The following is a 21,909-nucleotide window of genomic DNA, read 5'->3' on the forward strand; positions in this document are numbered from 1 at the left end:
TATTGAGGAACTAACCAGAGCTGTTCATTCTTTGGCGCACAGTATAAAGGTGCCAACACCACAAGGCCGCTGAATCAAGGAGAATCCATTGCTGCTGGATCGCTGCCACATGAGACCGCCAGACGTCCTCCCTTTCGTCACCACGACCAAGCACCAGGAACAAGGAACAAGGGTCTACTGCATGCTCTGTCCCACCCCTCACTCAGTCTCACCTGGTCTCCCACTCTATTCCCCCCCCCTATTAAAAAAAAGGGTTAAACAAAAATCCGGAACAAAAAAATAAAACGCAAACAAAAATCGTGTTTAGCTGTGCCCAGGGCTGCATTGTGTTTTCATTCTGTCTGCTAACATCGAACCTACCTGTGTGCACTACCCTCTGTCTCCTGCCCCATTTGCTTCTCCCCATCCTCCTGTGCGTTAGTCAAGCTTGTGTGCAGTACCCATTGGGAGACTACAGCAACCTTGACCTCCTGGTAATAGGAACACAACCTTTAGTATAAGTCTGTACTACACAGGTTGGTAGTGTGGCTGAGCAGCCAGATTCATCTTAAGAGGGGTCCATGTGAGCATTAGAGTGGTTACACAGATTCAGTGACAAGTATTCAAATAAACTTACATTCAAAGTTTCTTCATTAAAACATTTACTTAAGTCGGTTCTATAAGCCTTCTTTAGAAGGGAACAAAACACATGACGCTTCAAAATAGAACTCAAATCATACTTTGTTTCTCTAATCAGATGATACCCATTGGGGGTGGCACACAGACACGTCCTACACCCTCAGGTGACTTAAATAGCTAGGACACCGGACACTGATTTATCACTGGTACATTTAGAGCAATAATGAGTTTGGTGCAAAGATTAGATTGGGGAATAAAACAAAAAGGTTAACAAATACTTCATAAAACTTTCAAGTACTTTTTGAACCCTCCAATGCAAAGTAAATTAACCCTTCCCTGGGGGAAAGGTAAAGCAAAGCCTGACTTAAAAGTCTCAGTGAGCCAGGGCAGCCAGTGTTAGTTGAGCAAAGTCTATGGGAGCTGAAGATCTTTGCAGGTAAGTAAAAGTCTTGCAAAGTTTTTAGAAAAGTTTGTAGAAATAACACTTGAAGGGCCACAAGCTGAGAGGCTTGTGAGGGGCAAAGCTGTGGGCTAACCAAGACAAGTCTCAACTGAGAACAAGTAAGGCTACACCACATTGGGAAAGTTCTCTTAACATTACAGTACCTTGGGTTAGATGAAATTGTTCCAGCTGGTTCTGTTCCAGTACAGCTCTGCAGATCCTGGTGTTCCTGGGCCTCAGTCATGGGGACAAGAGGGAGGACTTCTGGGGACTCCTGCACGACAATGGGAAGTTTGGCAGCAGCAATGGGAAAACTTCAATTCAGTGGCCCTTTGCGGTTTCAGCTACTCGAGTCTATAGAAAATACCACCACCAGGGTCTCACAGATACCACTCTGGACTTTACTTGCATCTGGGGTCCAGCACTCCCTTGAAGTGGCTCAGACTTGGTCAGTCCTGCTTCAAGGGAGTCCGACTTAAAAGCAATGCACTCGGTTTGGTGTTTCTCTCCCTGGCACTTAGTTTCCAGCAGCAGTGTTATTGAGAATTCTCATAAATGCGCCAATTCCCTCTACCTTAGAGTCCTCCAGCTCTTTTGCTAAGCTTTGGGACTTGGAACTTTTCATTCCAATGCGTTTTCTGTGTTTGTTTCTTTTGAACATGGAGTCCAACTCCATAGGCATCTTGTTTGTGTTACACAGCACCTTCAGTGCAGTGACACAGGGAAGCCTTCAGGCTTCCAAGGTTTAAATACCTTGGCTGGGAAAAACTACTGTTTCCCAGAGAAAGTAAAAATTCCTAGACCCAGCACACACCATCTTACAATGGAGTGCTGGAGGGGTTACTTATTATCCCCTGTGTCTAGACACTCATGTAGCAGTCAAATGCTAGCCTTGCCTCTCGAAATGGCTGGTGGCAGTGGTTTTACAACAAACTACCATGATTTTTTCCTGACCGCCAACACCGGTAGCTTGTTTAAACACAGCCATTTCATTTTGGAAAGGTCCTTCTAGTGTTTCTCTCTGCGCGCCAAACTAGATTTGGTCCCTTTGTTCGTGCGCTTTTGGCAGGCTTCAGGACTGAAAAACCTCTGGCGCCCAAGTGTCTGGGGTTGGCAGGAAGTGAGGAGGTGCCCGAAACTCCCTGTGCTTAGTCTCATACGAGACCCAATTGCACTCTGGCATGATTGGCTGGCAAGGACAGCCACCCTGCTGGGTGAGTGACAGCTAGGCTGGAATGAATGGGAGAAAACTGTTTAAAAAGACGAGACTCTTGGACTGGAAAGCAAGAGTCGACCACTGGAATGAAAGAACCGAGGACTAGCTGGAAGAGGACGGCTGCTGCAACCACTGGACCGTTGGTTTGCCCTCTGAAGCCCTGCTGCAAATCCAAATTGCCAGACCTCCATTCAACAGAGAAGCTCCTTCAAGGACGGCTTCTTCCTTTGAGTTGATGGGACCAATCAGCTCAGAAGACACCTGGATACCATTCTCAATGCTGGTTAAGGTTTTGCCAGGGAGAGGGAAACCAGTTTGTCTTGAAGCAACGGCTACTGAACCAAGGGGATTCCATTTTGTTTGCTCAGACAACGATCCCACGCAGTGCAGGAGTCCCCCGATGTCCTCCCTCTTGTCCACTACTGAGGCTCAGGAACAGCAAGATCTACAGGAACTGCCAGGACCCAATGTCTTCTGCTGCATCTTTTTGCTTCACATTAAGGTACTGTGCCATCCGGTTGAGGGATCCTAACTCTCGCGGTGAAAGTTTGTGAAACTTTCCCAACTTGCAGGCCTAATCAGCTTGTGACCCAGCAGATCATTCTTTTTCGTCTAAACTACTTAAGAACTTTTAAAAAGACTTCTCAGTTTGTACCAAAACTGTTCTGTCCTATCCAAGAACACTAGACTATTGACTTTGGCCTGGACTATTGAATTGACCCTCCAGGTACACTGAAGTGAGGCAGAAGCCCGACACCCCCTGTGCTTCGTCTCCTATGAGACTCAAATGCACTTTGTGGCAATTGGCTGGCTAAATTTCCGGCAAGGACAGCCACCGTGCTGGGTGAGTGACAGCTAGGCTGGAATAAATGGGAGAGAACTGAATAAAAGTGGATTCTCTTGGCTTGGAAGGTAGAGTTGACCACTGGACGAAGGAACCGGAGAAGAGCTTGAAGAGGACTGCTGCTGCAACTCTTGGACCGTTGGTTTGCCCGGTGAAGCCCTGCTGCAGGTCCAAATCGATAAGTTTGCATCGACAGAAACCCTTCAAGGGCGACTTCTCCCTTTGAGTTGGTAGGACCAATCAACTCCAAGTAAACCACCTCGACACCCATCTCTGAGCTGGTTGAATTTCCTCAGAGTTGCTGCAGGAAACCGTAGAGCCAGGGTGAGGGACACCAGATGCATCGCTTGTAAGCTTTTGGACGATTTTCAGGACTCCCACAAAGCAGGACTGAACAAGCCTCAAATCCCCCCCTCCCCCCCAACCCCGCAGTTCAGTGCGGGAACTCAGATGTAAGGACAGTCCACCTTGACAGCCAGGAACCACGCTTATTGCCATTTGCTGTACCGCAAGGAGCTGAAACGCGAAACAGCCACTGAAAGTAAAGTTTGCTGGGTGCCAGGAACAGTGAAATCTGCAGAGCTGCGCAGGAAGTTAAGTATTCAGCTGCATCTTTTTCTTCTTTACTACGGTACTGTAAAACTAGCCTAAGAGAACTTACCTGTTACTGTGGAAGTTCTTGTAACTTGTACAACTTACAAGTCTAATCAGCTTGTGGCCCTACATTTGGTTCTTTTTATCAAAGACTCCTAAGAACTTGTGCAAAGACTTTTCCATTTACCTACCTGAAGTGCTGCATCCTATACAAAGACTTTTGCTCATTGACTTTGGCTTAGCCTATTGAATTGAATGACTTCTCTTGCCATCTGAAAGTATTTGCCCTGCTTATGAATATTAGTAAAGTCTTTGTCTTTTACTTACTTTTAAAGAGTATTCTTAATGCCAACAGTAAGGTATTAATGTCCCCAGCACCCTTGTTACTGAAGTTACCTGTGGGACAACCCAAGGGCCTTGTCCGATTCAGAAGTGTACAGTACTGAAGTCGATTTGTGTTACTATTCTATTGCTCCCTTCTGAAGGCTTTATAACTGATAAATTATTATTTATGCAAGAAACCTTGAGTGTAAGTTTGCTTGAATACCTGTAACTGAATCTTTGTGCAACTCCACTACTGCTCACATTTTCCCCTCTTGAGATATGCCTGGCTGCTCAACAAGCTACCAAACCTGTAGTACAAGCTTATACCAAAGATCACCTATACCTGTAGTCATAGTAGTTTGTAGTGTTCCAAGGGTACTGCATTCAAACTTTGCCTAACACCCGTCTAACTTCGAGACCCCCAGCTCTTTTTGCTGCACTTCAGGACTTTTAATTTTAATCCTGGAGAGGGATTCCCCCCCCCCCCCCCCCACCACCACTCCATCATGTATTTCTAGGATTTGGACTCCGTTTCTTTGGACTTTGGCTTCTGACAAACTCCATAGGGATCCTCTTTACATTGTGACACAGAACCTTCAGTGCAGTGGCACAAGGAAGTCTTAGATTTCCCAAAGGTTTAAATACTTTCTCTTGGTGAAACTACTGTTTCCAAGAGAAGTGAAGTGAAATTGACTTGACTTACATTTTGTAACTGCCTGGACCCAGTACACAATCTTACAATAGGGTGCTGGAGGGGTTACTTCATATACCTTTTGTCTAGTTTCTCATGTACCATTTTTATGTTACCCTTTCTACAATTAGTGGCTGGTGGCAGTGGTTTACTTTTTCCTACCATGCATGTTTTTACCGCGGGCTGCAATTGCAGCTGCATTAAAGCACCCCTGGGTGCCCATTTTGTCAAAATGGCCCGGGTCTTTTTTCACCATTTCTTGTTGGAAAGGTCCTTCTTGAGACCAGGTTTGATCCCTTTGTTAGTTTGGTCTTTGGCAGGATTCACTGGTGAAGCCCGCCTCTGGCTCCAGCGTGTCTGGCAGGGGCAGGAAGTGGGGGAGCTGCCCGAAACTCCCTCTGCTTAATCCCCTTGATTACAGGAATGCACCCAAAAGTGATTGGCCGGCTGGCTGTCCTTGGAGAAACCTGCATAAAAAAAGGCAAGTCTTTTGGCTTGGAAGGCAGAGTCGACCACTGGACGAAGCAATCCGAAGAACTTTGAAGAGACGACTGCTGCAACTCCTGGACCGTTGGTTTGCCAGGTGAGGCCCTACTGCAGTGCTGAAGCTCTGAATTCGCCTCGACTAGCGAAGCCCTGCAACGGACGGCTTCTCCCCTTGGGGTTGTGGGACCAATCAACCCCAAAGTGAACTTGTCTGGACATCCTCTCGGAGCTGGCTGTACTCCATTGCTGCTGCAGGAACAGATTGCCAGGGAGAGTAACACCAGATCGAGTGCATTTCTTTTAAGTCGGACCCGAGCTCCAGGAAGATCCTCCGGACTCCCATGAAGCAGGACTGACCAAGCCTGAGCGAACTCAACTGAGTGCTGGACCCCAGATGCAAGGAAAGTCCATTAAGCTATCCGAGAACTTCAGTGGTGCCATTTCCGAGAGCTGCGAGGAGCTGAAACTGCGGAGCGCTACTGATCTGAAGTGGATCTGCATACCTTCACAGGAACAGAAGCCACCTGAAACCAATTTTTTCTAACCAAAGTTACTGTATAACTAAGGGGACTTACCTCTTGCCATGTAGCCTTGCTAGCTCTCGGCTGAGACTTGTCTTGGTTGCTTTTGCAGAGTTGCTTGCAGCTTTGCCCCTCACAAGCCTCCTAGCTTGTGGCCCTACATGGATTTAATTTTCTTCAAAGCCTTCTAAAACATTGTGCAAGACTTACTTGCAATAAGTGCTTCAGCTCACCTAGACTTTTGCTCAACTACCATTGGCTGTCCTGGCTCCCTGAAAGACTTATCCTCTGACTATGCTTTAACTATTCCCTCAACAAAACACATTAGATAACTTGTGGGGCTGGAAAAGGGTCATCTTACTTTGCATTGGAGGTTTCAAAAGTACTTACCTGCTTAAGAATATTTGTTGACCATGGTTTTATTATAATCTCTTGACTCAATGTTCCAGCGCTATATCTATGTCCACAGAGTCCTAGTTATTTAAGACACCTGCGTGTGCAGGACTTGTCTGTATGCCATCCCAAATGGGTATCTGATTTAAAGAAAGAAACAAGTTACTTACCTGTAACTATTCTCCAGCATGGGTCGGGCATGGATTCACATGCTCATGAATATTCGTCGTCAGGGAATCCTCGGTAAAGAAGAAAAAAAAAAAATCTGTTTCGTTTCTGAACTGTTTTTCTCCTAATAACCAATCACTGGTCTCTGGGTCATACTGGGCCCAGCCAATGACTGCCCTCCTCCTAAGCCCCTCTGGCAGCCATCTTCAGATTTGCTAGCACATAAAGAGGCAGTAGGACCAAGAGAAGAGCTGCAGAGGGGTAGGCGGGAGGGCTCACATATGAATCTATGCCAGACCCATGCTGGAGAACAACAGTTACAGGCAAGTAACTTGTTCCTTCTCCAGCATGGGGTCTGGCATGGATTCACATGCTCATGAATACATAGCAGTACACATGCACAACCAGGGGGGGTGGCAAGGCGCAACATTAAGCATTTCAACAACTCAACATTAAGCATCCCTTACCTCCTCACCAGGCTCCCCTTCAAGAGAACAGGATGCGCAGCACTGCTTGGCCGACTCTGGACTCCTCCCTGGAATCCCGGTCGACGGAGTGCGTCAACCTCCACGTAGCAGCCCTGCAGATGTCCAATAGGGGCACACCAGACAGGAACACCGTAGACGCAGCGATCACTCTGGTCGAATGGGCTCTCGGACGGCCAGGCAACGGTCGTTTGCCAACCGGTGACAATGGGTGATGCAGCCGGAGAGCCATCTGGAAATGGAAGCCTTGGAGAGGGCATTCCCTTGGTTCACAGGTCCAAAGTTCACAAACAGCCGTGATGTCTTCCTAAAACTCTTCGTGCTGTCCACGGAGAACTTCAGCGCTCTGGCCACATCCAGTGAGTGCAAAGTCCTCTCAGCCAGCGATGAAGGCCACGAGAAGAAAACAGGTAACACCAAGGGCACATTGAGATGGAAGTCAGATGGCACCTTGGGCATGGAGGGTTACATCCTCAGCACAAACCTTGTTGGGTGGAATGTCCAGTACGGAGGCTTACAGGAGAAGGCCTGGATCTCTCCCACTTGTGTGGAGGTGATGGCCACCAGGAATGTCTTCATCCACAACAGGAATTTCAGAGGTGCCGAAAGCAGAGGCTCGAACGGGGGACCCAAGAGCCTAGTCAGCACCACAGAGCTCCCACGACGGGGCTGGAGCCTTCACTGGCGGGAACGAGCAGAAAAGTCCTTTCATGAACTCCTTAACCAGGCGATGCAACCACAGTGATGATCGCCCCAGAGTTCAGGTGCAGCAGGAGATAGCTCTTGATCGAGGCGTGCGCCAACCCCACCTTGGCCAGCGACAACAAGTACGGCAGCACTTGATGGGCCGTAATCCGTAGAGGGTTTATCTTCTGTGCACGGCACCAAGCGGTGAACCTCTTCCATTTATGTCCGTAGCACTTAAGAGTCGACGAAGCCCAGGTCTTGGCAAGTACCTCCTTGTAGTCCGCTGGGATCTCGGATCCTCCAAACTCTAGCACGGCAGAAGCCAGGCCTGCAGGTTCAGTGACCCCCGTGTCATGGTGCAGAATTGCGGCTCCATCCCTGGCGAGAAGATCTGCGTCCGCCGGAAGCTTGATTGGAGGGGACGCTGACATGTCTTGAAGGTCCAGGTACCATATCTGCCTCAGCCACGCCGGTGCAACGAGGATCATCCTGCACCAGGTGAGTCCGAGTTTGAAGTTTATTTGTAAAGCGCACCAGGCCCGTGGCCAACTGGGCGCATAATCTTAGGTAAAGGTTACAACAAGAGTAAACAAGAATACCAACTTTACAGGTTATATAGAAATACAGAATTTACAGGTTATGATCCATACAGTGTGGCATATGTACACAGATAGGATATATTGCAGGTAGAGAGCTAGGCTAGCGTGAGGAACCTCATGCTTTCTGGGTGAACAGCCAAGCTTTGGCATTGTTCTTGAACGTTGGGAACGAAGGTTCAGTGCTTATGTGGGTTGGCAGAGTGTTCCACAGTTGGAAGCTAGGACCGGGAAGCTCACACCACCCGCTTTTTGGAGTTTAAATCTAGGCAGGGTTAGGCTGAGTTTGGGCTGATCTGGTGGGGCGGGAAGAGGAGTGAGGTGTGAGGCGCGAGGCGCGAAGTAGGGGACCGATTAGTCGCAGAAGCAACGGCAAGTGGGAACGCATAGAGAAACAGGCCGTCCCAGGGGAATGAATGCATCCCCCATGCTCCCCGGCTGGGGAAACCTGCTGGCGAACCTCGTCACCGTTGCAAATAGATCAATCTGCGGATTGCCTCATCGTCAAAATCAGTAGGTCCACCTGATCCTGCTGAAGCTCCCGCTAGGGTTTGAAAGTCAGTGCCCGCTGAGAGATGCAGACACGCCACCACCAAATCGCTCGACGGAATATCTCGTTGAGGGCGATCTTGTCCTCGAAGCTTCCCACCATTTGCATCCAACAGACGTAGAGGAACTCCTGAAGTGCCCGCATCCGCAGCCTGCTCAACCTAACGAGTTAGATGCACGACAACATCATGCCGAGCAGCGACTGGATGGACCTCACCCTGGCAACTTCCATGGTCAACAACCGTTGCACCTTGCCCAGGATGGCTTTTATCCTGACCGGTTGAAGCTAGGCATGCCACCGCTTTGAGTCTGGCTCCCAGGAACCAACCGAGCGTCCTTTGCATAGTTTATCGAGAACCCCAGTTCTGTGAGCAGGCGGACGGTCCTCGTGTCCTTCTTCCAGCTGTCCCAGCACGTGTTGAAGGGCGACCATCTGGAACTTTTGGGATTTTATGTATCTGTTGAGGCGGCGATCTAGGATGGGCCACCAACTGCCAGTCTTCTTTCGGACGAGGAAGTACCGCGAGTATACTCCGGCGCCCCAGAGCCTCTTCGGGACGAGTTCCATCACGCCCTTTTTCAGCATTGCTCGTACCTCTAGCAGCAGCTGTGGAATGTTTTCTTTCCTGGCCACAGGTGAAAAACGGGGACACTTGCTTTGGAACTCCAGTGTGTCTGTGGGCCAGCACATCCAGCACCCATAGGTCAGTGGAGATGGACTTAAACACGCCAATGAAGTACGGCAGCCGGCCTCCCACCGGGGTGCTCAGGTGGGGGCCCCCTGACGTCACAGCCGGTTCACTCTTGCTGCGCCAAGGCCTTACCCCCTTGGCGACGATGTCCTCTGGCCTTGCTGCGGCCTCTGTAGACCTCCTGGGACGAAGAACGGGTCGCTTGACGGTACGAAGAAGAGCTTCCACCGAATCCTTTGGAGGCACCCTGTGACTTGCCTCCAGAGGACCGACAGGACGGCTGTCGGTGTGTCCAAGGCACACGCTGTCGGTGTCTGCCTTGATGGCCTGCAGTGACTCGTCCACTACCTTGACAACAAGTTGTCCCTGTCAAAAGAGCATGTCCAGTACTCTTGCCTGTACGTACTGCCCAAAAGTCGGTGGCCCTAAGCCAATCACGCAAGCGAAGGCAAACGCCATTGCCCATGGTCCAAAGTCACCTCGCCTTCTTGTAGGATTTCAAGGCCCTCCCACCCTCTTGTTGTGGAGGAAGTCCAGGAGGGGTACAATTTTAAACCACAGCTCCATATCGTAGCGGGCCACGGGAGCATTGGCTGCCTTAATGGTCGTCGTCACCGATGATGACCCGACGTCCCTTGGCGTCCGGCGGGGGAAGTGGGAGTCGATGCCGCCGACCCAGTAGATTTCTTCCTGCCCGCTGTGGAGACCGTGTCCAGGGACAACTGCACCCTCAGGCACATCGGTGCAGCATCTGGAACCCGGTATTTCTTCCTGTACTGGTCTCTCTTCGCCCGGGTTCGAGGATGGGTTGTTCAAGAGGGATAGCCCTTCTTCCCAGATGTCGTCCAACAGCGGGACCGAGAGCATGGTCTTCCTTTTGGCCTCTCGTTGCTGATAAGGAATCCCTCCTCCTGTTCTTTGGGGTGCAGCTGAAAAAGCGATCATGGCGTGGAACGAGCCAATTTCGTCGGGCGGAGAAGCCTGGGGTGGTGACGACGGGAGATCTGCTCCATCGTCGTAGTCACCAGTCGCCGCTGCCGTCCATCCCTTGGCGGAGGGGATGAGGTGAAGGATGGCAGGGTGGATGGACTCCCCTCTGCTTGGTTGGAGGGTCCCCCGACGGTCGAGGCGCTGCTGGATCGGCCGCCGGAGGCGATGGAATCCTTTTCCTTATTTCTGAGCACAGGGTGTGCAGGGCTAGTAAGCTGTCCCCCGACCTGTCAGTCGGTGGTGGCAGCGGTTGTGTCGACAGCGGCGTGGTGTCCTCTGGTTCCTCGCCGTCCTGCTGCCCCTTGTCAGTTCCCTCATTGCTTTCCACGTCCGCCTCATTGGGGTCCTTCCCGTAGGACCTGGCCTCGACAAACTTTTTGGCGAGAACCGCCTTAAGGCCTGAAAGCTCATCCTCGGAGATAGAGTCCGGCAGGACCATCGTGCCCCCCCCTTTTCTTGGCCGGGGGCTTCACAGGGGTCTTTTCAATGGGCAGGAAAGAAGATTCCCTTCGGATGGGCAGGGGAAACTCTTAGCTTGGGGGTCGTCTCCACTGGGGCCGCATCTGCAGTCTGCCAGGGACGCTACCACTCCCTCAAATGAAGCCTTTGGGCCTTCACAACCTTAGGCGCGCCCGAGGCCTTCACCGTGGGGGTGGGAGAGTCAACGCCTCGCTCCCCTTTGGCTTTGTCGGAGTAGCCTGGGCCTTCTCCTGAAGCGTACCCAGGTGGTCCGACTTCCTTTTCATCAAGCCGGAGCATTGGCTCGTGGTTGACTGTGATGCTGCGCCCGGCCTGGCTGCTGCGGAGACCGTACCAATGGCGCTCCCAGTGCCCACGGACTCGGTGCTCTGTCTTATGTTGGGGCCCCGTAGCCAGAGCACCCTCAAAGGTCTTAAAAGACCGCTGAGACTTTCTCTTGGGAGAAGTATGCTGCCGGTGCTCACCTATCGCCGGGTTCTTCATCTCCAGCCACTCGGCGAGCCGCTTGTGAAGGTCCTTCATGGTGTGGGAAGACATGTCCTTGCAGAACGCACAGGCCTCCTACACGTGCGATTGGTCCGAGTGAAGGCAGTAGAGGCACAAGGAGTGCCCATCGTCTGAGAAAATGTTCCGTAGTCCACATCATGAACAGAGGCGGCAAGTCTCCCTCATCTTCGGCCATATCCACGCGGTGTAGGCCTCAAGAGTCTTCTGGTATCCTCCAAGAAGTGGAACTCAACGAAAAGCCACCCTTGAGGCGTAAAAGTTTCTGAAAACGGGTCCCCATTAATCGAATGATGAATCGGTGGAGCTTGAGGCTCAATTGACTGACAAGTAGAGAAAACTCTGGAAAAAACTAAAGAAGGCTTATTCAACTGACTGAAATTAATAATGGTTTAATCAAGAAACCATGTTTATTTGAATAACTGTCACTGTGAAACGGTTAATACCCTACAGCTCACATTGACCCCTCTTGAGATAAGCCTGGCTGCTCAGTCACTACCAACTAGTGTAGTACATGCTTATACCAAAGGTTGGGTTAACTATTGCCAAGAGGACAGGGCTGCTGCAGTCTCCCAAAGGGTACTGCATACAATCTTGCCTAAATTCACAGACTAATTTTAGGATAAGTTATACTAAAGGTAAGTAAAACCTATGGACTTTTTGCAGGAGCTATAAGTAAATTTATGGGAGGAGTAAACCTGAGACTTTGTGTCTGTGTAAAACAGACCACGGAAAGCAAACCCTGTGTTGCACTTTATGAACGACTCAGTTATTCTAGGTAGGTAAAACCTAAAGCAGACTTATTTTGGACAGGATAACACCAAGTCAGGTGAAGCAAGACGCATTTGGGGGAACAATACATTTATCCTAACAGGAATAGTGAAGTGAAACCAACAGCATTACTTTTGGCTAAGAGGCACAACCAATTCACAGGTGAGTAAAATAACTTTATATCTATTTTTCAGACTCGCAGAACATTTCTAAGGTAAGTGATAACTTTTGTAACTGTTCACTCTCAGAGTTAGTTACCAAACAACTCTATTACAAGTAAGGAACAGGTTACTTAGCTGCAACTATTGTTCTCTGGCATGGATTCACATGCTCATGAATAAAGAATAAATAGCATTACAACATTACACAACCACAGGAGGTGGCAAGACTGAACAGAAGCAATTACTCTTACCTCAGGAACAGGCTCATATTTAAGCAAACAGGTGACGCTGCACTGCTTGGCCAACCCAGGACTATCTGGAATCCCTGTCGAAGTAGAATCTTGTGAAGGTGTGCGTTGACCTCCACGTAGCAGCCCTGCATATGTCCAGCAGGGGCACTAGACAGGAACGCCGTTGTCGCAGCAATCGCTCTGGTGGAATTGGCTCGTGGACAGCCGGGTAGCAGTTGGTTAGCCAACCAGTGACCGATACAGCTTGAGAGCCAGCTCGCAATGGAAGCCCTGGACAATGCATTCGCATGGTTCACAGGATCAAAGTTCACAAATAGCTGAGACGTCTTCTGGAAACTGTGTGCCATTAACTTCAGAGGAAGAGCCACATCCAGCAAGTGCAAAGTCCTTTCTGCCGGCGAAGGTTTTGGAAAACACACGGGCAACACCAAAGGATCATTGAGGTGGAATTCCAACAGTATCTTTGGCATGAAGGAGGGGTGCGTCCGCAGCACCACCCTCTTGTCGTGAAAAGTCAGATAAGGGCGTTTACAGGATAGGGCCTGGATCGCACCCACCCTCCTGGCAGAGGTGATGGCCACAAGGAATGCAGTCTTCCACGAGGGGAACGAGTGGGGCCTGATGCATAGGCTTGAAAGGGCCCCCCGCCCCCATGAACCTCATCAGCACAATGTTGCGTTCCCATGTTGGGGCAGGAGCCCCTTCACCGGCGGGAAAGATAGTCCTTTGAGGTACTCCTTGACTAGACTGACCAAAGGAGATCGTCCAGGAGACCTGGTGTAGCAGGATAGCCGCTTTATGCACCTGTAGACGTGTGCACCAGCCCTGCCTTGGCCAACGACAACAAGTAGGGAAGAATCTGCAGGGCTGTGACCCTCAGAGGGTTGATTTTATAAGACTGTACCATGTAGCAAAACGCTTCCACTTGTGCCCGTAGTCGATGCCGCTCCGGCCTTGGCAAGGACCTCCCTGCAGTCCGCCAGCAACTTGCATCTCCTCCCTCCCCCCAAACTCTAGGGCTGCAGGAGCCAACCCCTCACATTCAGCGATCCTGGGTCGTGGTGCAGGATTGTGCCTCCTTCCCTGGTGAACAGATTCACGAACACCGGCAGATGGACCAGAGGAGACAGACAGGCTGACAACGTCCAGGTACAAAATCTGCCACGCTGGGGCGACTAATCATCCTGCATCGGCACTGTGAGTTGATCGATGACTCGCAGCAGAGGAGGTGCACAGAGTAAAACGCAAGAAAGCTCTCACAAACAGAAAATGGTGAAAAAAAGACGACCGTGGCCATTTTGACAAAATAGTCACCCACGGGTGCTATACTGCAGCTGAGGATTCAGCCTGCGGTAGAAAAGCACAATGGTAGGAAAATTAAACCACTGCCACTAGCCATTTAAATTTGTGAGCGGACCATAAAAAAAATGCTACATGAGTAAGTAGGACTAAGTAACCCCTTCAGCTCTCCACATAACATGGGGTGTGCAGGACCCACATAGGAAAAAGGTATGTAAAGTCAATTTCACTTTACTACTCTTGGAAACAGTAGTTGACCCAAGAGAAGGTATTTAAACCTTAAAAGAAATCCAAAGGACTTCTGTGACACTGCACTGAAGGTGAGGTGCGTCAAATACAAAGAGCAGATGCCTATAGAGTTTGTAAGACTAGTCCTAAAGTCCAGCAAAAGAGCTCAGGGTCTCCAAGGTTGAAGGGACACAGAAATGAGAATTCTCCCCAACAATGGTGTCTTGTCTTCTGCTTTGGATGTTGTCCCCCAGTGGTTGACTCCTCCTAGTCCCAAAAACCTTGCTTTTTATGCAAGTTCCCATTCATTCACAGCCCTAGGCTATCAATCACAAAGAAGACCAGGTCCATTTTGTGAAAATGGTCACCCTTTATCAGCCTGCAGATACATGTAACTGGGTAGTAAAAAAGAAACCGCCAGCCAGCCAAGTTAGTGTAACAAAATGTTACATGAGGAATGGGTTAAAGGAATGGGCTTTGAAACCCCCCCCCACATACCCCCCCAGCACTCCACATATGGTGGTTCGTTCCGGACCCATAAAGTAAAGATAAGACAGGGGTCATCTTAGTATTCTTGGGAACAGTAGTTCACCCAAGACAATGTAGTTAAACATTGAGAAGTCCAAGGGACTTCTGTGGCACTGCACAAAAGGAACATAGAAAAGAGTCCAGCATAAAGAGCTGGGGGGGGGGTCTAAAGTTAAAAGGGAATTGGCACAGATGAAAATTCTCCATAACAATCCCACACCAGAGACTTTCAACAGATCCCAAGTTCTTGCAGAAAACGCATGATTTGTCAATTTGCTTAACAAAAATCAGGATCCAATAATATGCTAGTATTCAACCTCCAATGCGTTTCCTCTCAGACGCTCATCGATTCATCAACAGCTAATTCAATATAAGCATGATCTGAGATCCCAGCACTTCCTATAGAAGCATCAAAAAGCACCACACAAATACTCTTGCTAACCAAAAAGGAGAAGAACATTTTTTTAAAAACAAAAAAAGTAAAAAATTGGGGGAAAGTCCAGTGATGAATCTAATGAACGGTGTACTGTCTGGTTTCACAATTTTGTTCACGCCACACATCTTGTAGGTCCCAAAAGCACATACGCCCCTCCACAGTCCTTTCCTGGCCCTGGCATCTGCACAATCCCGTTGGCTTTATTCACTACGGCATCCAGTGTCGTGGTAAGATTTCCCCCCCCCCCCCCCGATTTTAAGGTTTGTGTCACTTATGACCTCCAGGATAACAGATTGTTTTGAAAGAAATACACCTGCGCTACATTAGGCACAAATGTTCAAAAGCATATAAACACATCAAGTTTATTGTTTAATTGCAACATGGAGTCTTACCAGAACAAGTCTTCCAAAACATCCAAGGGTAAAGGATGAGGATTGAAAACTATGAACAGTCTTTCCTTCGACGTAGAATCTGTTGGCGATTTCTTTTTTAAGGATGGCAGTTGCACATCTGTCTGTATCTGGGAGGCATGAGAAGAGTTGTACCCCCTTTCATAACTCTGTGGAGATATATTGAACTAAGTTTAGCAATTGAGGCATTTACATTTCTAGACATTGTGAAAGTTGGAACAAAAGATCTGCAAATAAAGGTTAAAAGGTCGACTGCACCAGTGTGAAGTGAAAATTCCCATGTCATTCTTTGGAAATAAATTGCTTTAGAAGTGTTAGGGAAGGTTCCATGATTTCAACGAAATCATTTACAGAGAGGTAGGTTATAACGAAGCTATAATGACGAAAGAACAGCGATTTTTTTATTTTATTTGGGGGTCCCTCCCCAAACCCCCCCCGCCATTTCCCTAGGCTTCTAACCGTACACCAATCCCCTCCACACCAGTTTTAACCTCTAACTCCTAACCCCCCCCATATATTAAATTCATTTAGTTATTATAGTTTCGTTATAACCTACCTCTGTAAAAGTTCTTGTTATAATCTGTTAGGCAAGATTGTGTGCAGTACCCTTTGGGTGCACTACAGCAATGTTGACCTCCAGGCACTACGAACCCAACCTTTGGTATAGGTCTGTACTACACAGGTTGGTAGTGTGGTTGAGCAACCAGGCTTCTCTCAAGAGGGGTCAATGTGAGCAGTGGCGTGGTTACTTATTCAAATAATCTTACATTCAAGGTTTCTTGATTAAACAATTATTAATCAGTCAGTTGAATAAGCCTTCTTCAGAAGGGAGCAATATAACTAACGCAAATAAACTCAAAAATACACTCTTCATTTCTCTAAATCAGCAAGTACCCATTTGGGATGGCACAGACTATTCCTACACCCTCAGGTGACTTATATTACTAGGACACAGTGGACATTAACATATCACTGGTACATTTAGAGCCATACTGAGTCTGGAGTCAAAGAAGTGTTTTAGAATACTGTACTACACAGTTTTGTGTTAGCGAACTGAGCAGCCAGGCTCATCTCAAGAGGGAATGTGATCAGTAACAGAAGTTAAACAGGTCTTACGATCAGTGTTCAAGTAGACACTGAACACTCAAGGTTTCTTGGTAACAGTCATTTAGAAAACATTCACTAGGAAGCAACTTAATATCTTACACAAATATACTTCAGCATAAAACCAATAAGTTTAACAAATTAGGCTCCCCTGAAATAGGAGCAAAATGGCATTTGAGTTACTTTCAATGGGAGTAAAAGGCACAAGTTAGCAGAATAGATCAGATACTCTTAGGCAGTGCAAATAGTTTTTGTTCACCAAAGGACTCGATTCAGTTCAATAGTCTAGGGAAAGTCAATGGACCAGTGTCTTGCATAGGAAAGAGCAGTTCTTGAAGTAAACAGTCAAGTCTTTGCCAAAGTTCTCAGAAGTAGTTTATATGAAAAAGAATCATAAGTGGGATCACAAGCTGATTAGGCCTGCAAGTTGGGAAATTTTCACCGCGAGAGGCAAGTTCTCGCAATTGGGTTGGCACAGTACCTTAATATGAAGACCAAGATGCAGCAGCAGACGCGGCCTGGCAGTTCCTGCAGATCTCACTGTTCCGGAGCCTCAGTCGTGGGGACAAGAGGGAGGACGTTGGGGGACTCGTGCACTGCACGGGATCGTCGGAAAACTGACAAAATGGAGTCACTTTAGTTAGAGTAGCTGTAATTCAAGCACACAAGCTGGTGTCCCTCTTCTTGGTTAATCCAAAATAGCCATGAGAATGGTATCCATGTGGCTTAAGAGTTGATGGGTCCCACCAACTCAAAGGAAGAAGTCGTCCTTGAAGCGGCTTCTCTGTCGAGATGAACTTGGCAATTCGGACCTGCAGCACGGCTTCACCGTGCAAACCAACGGTTCAGGAGCTGCAGCAGCAGTGCTCCAAGTTAGTCTTCGGTTCTTTCGTTCCAGTGGTCGACTGCCTTCCAAGCCAAGAGACTTGCCTTTTATCCAGTTTCCTCTCATTCATTCCAGCCTTGCTGCCACTCACCCAGCAGGGTGGCTGTCCTCGCCAGTCAATCACGCCAGAGTGCATTTGGGTCTCCTAGGAGACTAAGCACAGAGAGTTTCGAGCATCTCCCCCACTTCCTGCCCACCCCAAACACTCAGGCGCTAGAGGCAGTCTTCAGTCCTGAAGCCTGCCAAAGGCAGAACAAAGGGACCAGACCTGGTTTGGCGCGTAGAGGCAATCTCTAGAAGGACCTTTCCAAAAAGAAATGGCGAAAAAAGAAGACCGGAACACGTTTAAACAAAGGCGGCTCAGACGCCATCTTGAAAAACATGGTTCCGCAATTTAACGCTACCAGTGTTCACGGTTAGGAAAAATCATGGTAGTTTGTTGTAAACCCACTGCCACCAGCCATTTCGAGAGGAAAGGGTAGCATTTGACTGTGAAATGAGTTTCTAGACACAGGGGATACTAGGCAACCCCTCCAGCACTCTAGGAAGATAGTGTGTGCTGGGTCTAGGAATTTGAAAAGACTAGTAAAGTCAATTTCACTTTATTTACTCTGGGAAACAGTTTATCCCAGAGAAGGCATTTAAACCTTGGGACAGTCTAAAAGGCTTCCCTGTGTCACTGCACTGAGGGTGCCGTGTAACATGAAAAGATGATGCCCAGGGAGTTATCTAAAACCCCATAATCAAAGAACACACGAGTAAAAACACAACAAAATACAGGAGAGTAGGGGGGGGGGGCTCACTCACAAGGTGAAAAACAAAAAACCAAGTCCTCAAAATCGAGCTAAGTTGTTGGGGGTCTCTTAAGGTGAAGGGAAGTAGCACATTTATCATAATTCTCCCCAACATAAGGCCACACCTGTCAAAGAGAAGGAGGTTGGCCTGAGGGCCTTGGACAAGACTGTCGCATTGCAGTGAACATTAATGATGACCTTAGAGGCGTGCAAGGAAGCTAGGAGGGCCTCACATCGGGTGCCACCATTATGGGAGAGGAGGAGACAGGGGAGAGCACAGAGACCATAGGCCTGGTGAAGGAACGAGAAAAAAAAAAAAAAATGTCAGCCAGTGCGTCTGGTGGAAGCGCTGATGTAGAGGTCAGCGATAGGTACACCTGGGTTGGAGACCAGGATATCCTTCTTGAACTTTTTCCTACCAGACTTAGTGAGAAGGGAAGGATAGTCTATAGGAGAAGATAGCAAAGACCTAGCACCATAACAGCACAGAAGAGTGGGATGCAAGCAGGGGAGGGGGAACTTGATGGGAAAGGCAGGCAGGCAGCAACATGGCAGTAACGCAGTGATCACTAGGCACAGCTAAATTTAAAATCTAAGCAGACAGGTAACAATGCAGTGGTCCTGGGCACAGCTAGGATTAAAGTCAGATGAAGACGGAATTGGGGGGTAGAGGGGAAGACAAAGGGTTGAGGGAGATGCGACTAACCCAGAATGTCATGGAAAAGAATAACAAAGTTACTCACCGTAGAGACTACCATACTCCTAGTCCATAGTCCCCTTTCCGCCATACTTTAGGGACATTCCGACCTGTGCAACGGGACCGGAGCACTTTTAGTACAAAAAGCATCCAATTGAAAAATGTGTCGTCCTCTTTACGCGGGGTACCACATGTAGCCATAACCCCCCCCCCGCCCTCCTTAGCTCTGCCCCATGCATCGCCATTCAGTCCTTTTCTATCGCCAGGTCTGAGACCATTTAAGCAATAATAGAAGGTACTTATTAGAGGGGACGGCGGGGCGTATGGAGGAAAGGGGACTATGGAATAGGAGTAAGGTAGTCACTACGGTGAGTAACTGTTCTACTCTACGTCCCGTCCCCTTTCCTCCATATTTTTGGGAGATTACCAAGCACTCCTCCCAGGAAAAACAAGTGGATGGAACTCTTTACTGAAAGAGATTAAGCACCGCCTACCCGAACTGAGCAACGGCTCTAGAGCTCCGGTCTAAGCAGTAATGCTTACAAAAAGCTGATGGGGAAGCTCACGTAGCTGCTCTGGCAAAGGTTTCCCAGGCAACAGTTCTGGAAGGCAACAACAGCAAGTTGCCAAGTTTCATGCACTTTTGCAGTCGGGTTTTCACAGTACCTTATATTGAAGAAAAAGATGCAGCTGAAGACTTCGAGATCTGCTGAAACTGCCAGGAACAGGTGTTCCTGCGCTTCAGTCATGGGGACAAGAGGGAGGACGTCGGCAAACTCCTGCACCGCACAGGAACTGGTCACAAAACTGGCAAATCTTCGATTCTGGTAGCTGTAGTCAAGCACACAAACTGGTGTCCTTCTCCCTGGTTATTCGGTTTCCTGCAGCACGCTGAGGAAAATACAACCAGCGTCAAGAATGGTGTCCAGGTGGCTTACGAGTGGATAGGTCCCACCACGTCCAAAGGGAGGAGTCGTCTTTGAAGGGCTTCTGTCGAGATGAACTTGGCGATTTGGACCTGCAGCAGGGCTTCACCGGGCAAACCAACGATCCAGGAGTTGCAGTGGCGGATCTATGCGATTATTGCGACGAGCAAAAAAAAAAAATTGTTTAAGTCAGCATTTTTGAGAGGGTGACATTTGGTACTATTCCGCAGCAGCGTCCTCTTCGGTTCTTTTGCGTCAGTGGTTGACTGCCTTCCAAGCCAAGAGAGACTCCTTTTAAACAGTTTTCTCCCATTCATTCCAGCCTAGCTGCCACTCACCCAGCAGGGTGGCTGTCCTCGCTGGAAAGTCAGCCAATCACGCCAGAGTGCATTTGGGTCTCCTAGGAGACTAAGCACAGGGAGTTTTGGGCACCTCTCTCACTTCCTGCCCACCCCAGACACTCTGGCGCTAGAGGCTGTCTTCAGTCCTGAAGCCCAACAAAGGCGTAGGAACAAAGGGACCAAACCTGGTTTGGTGCGCAGAGAAACACTAGAACAGGGGTCTCCAACCTTTACGTTAGCTAGAGCTACTTGTAGTGGAGGCCAACAGTGGAGAGCTACTAGCGCGCGATATCAGGGTGGGGATATTTATAAGCCTCGAAATTTTTACCAATTTTTTTTGGCTCGATTATTTCGCCCTCTATAAACAGATGGAATAACATATGCCTTCACGAATATATTAAGAACTTCAAAAACCTCTTTGTTGCATTATTATTTATTAGTAGCTGTCTCAAAAAGACAGATATTTGTTGGACTACCACACAAATATCCTGTCATTTTTGTGCCCCTTCCTTTGCGTTTTATGCAGGCTTTCTACATGCCAGGCACACTATTTTCCAAAAAAAAAAAAAAAAAAAAGTAATTTCCAAATTGAAAAATGTTGCTTGCGTTCACTAAAGTTTTTTGAATTTTTTTTTTTGTCAGACACCACACATACTCTTATTTGCCAGTAAGATAGCTCAGCGGGTTGAGCGCTCGCTGGTGCAATCTGAGCGTGATCTGCAGGTTGCAGGTTAAAATCCCGGCAAGGCCAACTCAGCCTTTCATCCTTCTGAGGTCGATACATGAGTACCAATTTCAGTTGGGTGATATTGCATGTAAATATGTGCTCTGTAAAGCGCTTTGGATTAAGGCGCTATATAAATAACACATTATTATTTGTGTGCCCCTCTGTTTTAGCACAAGTTATATTTATAAAGATGTTATATGCTTGTCAAACTGGTTAATCACAAATGCTTCTGTTATGCTGACAGCAGTTTTTAGGAAATTAAACTGGGTTCATGGGTGCCAACTTTTGATTTTCACAGGGGCAGAAATATCCCCACTTCAGCCCTGAATATCAGCAAGCAACCAGCCCAACCCATACCCTGGCCAAACACATTGTATAGCACTTTCTTTATAATGCATTGCAAAAAGTCATACGATTAACAACCTGTAGTTTTGAATATATAAATCTCAACATCGGTCTGTCAACCTGCTTAACTACCCTGGTAGGCTTCTACTGTACAGCGTGTCTATGGATTGCTTAATGTACTAAAAGTGGATGTACTTGTGTCATGGAAGTGATTTAAAGTGGAAATGTACGGTGTGGAATTTGGAAAGAAATTGCACCATATTTTAAATATTATTTTGAACATTTTCAGTGCTACTGTGATATTTTCATTGCGTGGTCACAATGATCCTGATCCTGCCCCAGCCCCTCCAACATCTCTGGCAAACAAGAGCAGCTTGCTTAAGAAAGACTGTCGTGGGGGCGCACAAGGCCAACTGTGGTACTACAGGCGGCCTGCAGAAGCATAACGTGATACTGACATTTGTCAATGGATTTACAAGCAGTTCCAAGTGGCACAGTAGCCAAACTCTCTGCCTGCAATTGGGCCGACTAGGGTTCGGATCCTAAACATGGCTGCAAAAAGCACCATTAAATAATATAACTTATGATAAATGTTTATTTTTCGGTATCTTCAGCGTGGGCGACTGAAAAGGCTCAGGCGAGCTACTAGCCGCCCGCGATCGACTGTTTGGCGACCTCTGTACTAGAAGGACCTTTCCAAAATTAAATGGCTAAAAATGAAGACC

The 21,909-nt window shown here is 48.1% G+C and overlaps 1 protein-coding gene across 2 annotated transcripts in view; it reads right to left on the bottom strand.

Moving 5' to 3' along the window:
* RBM45 (RNA binding motif protein 45) overlaps positions 1-21,909 on the bottom strand; it is a 148,013-nt gene that overhangs the window by 29,547 nt on the left and 96,557 nt on the right. For both annotated transcript variants that reach the window (XM_069616112.1, XM_069616113.1), the window contains exon 9: positions 15,347-15,513. In XM_069616112.1, the coding sequence (XP_069472213.1) occupies positions 15,347-15,513 (167 nt within the window). The remainder of the gene's footprint in view (positions 1-15,346; positions 15,514-21,909) is intronic.

Source organism: Ambystoma mexicanum, chromosome 9 (assembly GCF_040938575.1).
Source record: "Ambystoma mexicanum isolate Mex_15411 chromosome 9, UKY_AmexF1_1, whole genome shotgun sequence".
Classification (NCBI taxonomy): domain Eukaryota; kingdom Metazoa; phylum Chordata; class Amphibia; order Caudata; family Ambystomatidae; genus Ambystoma; species Ambystoma mexicanum.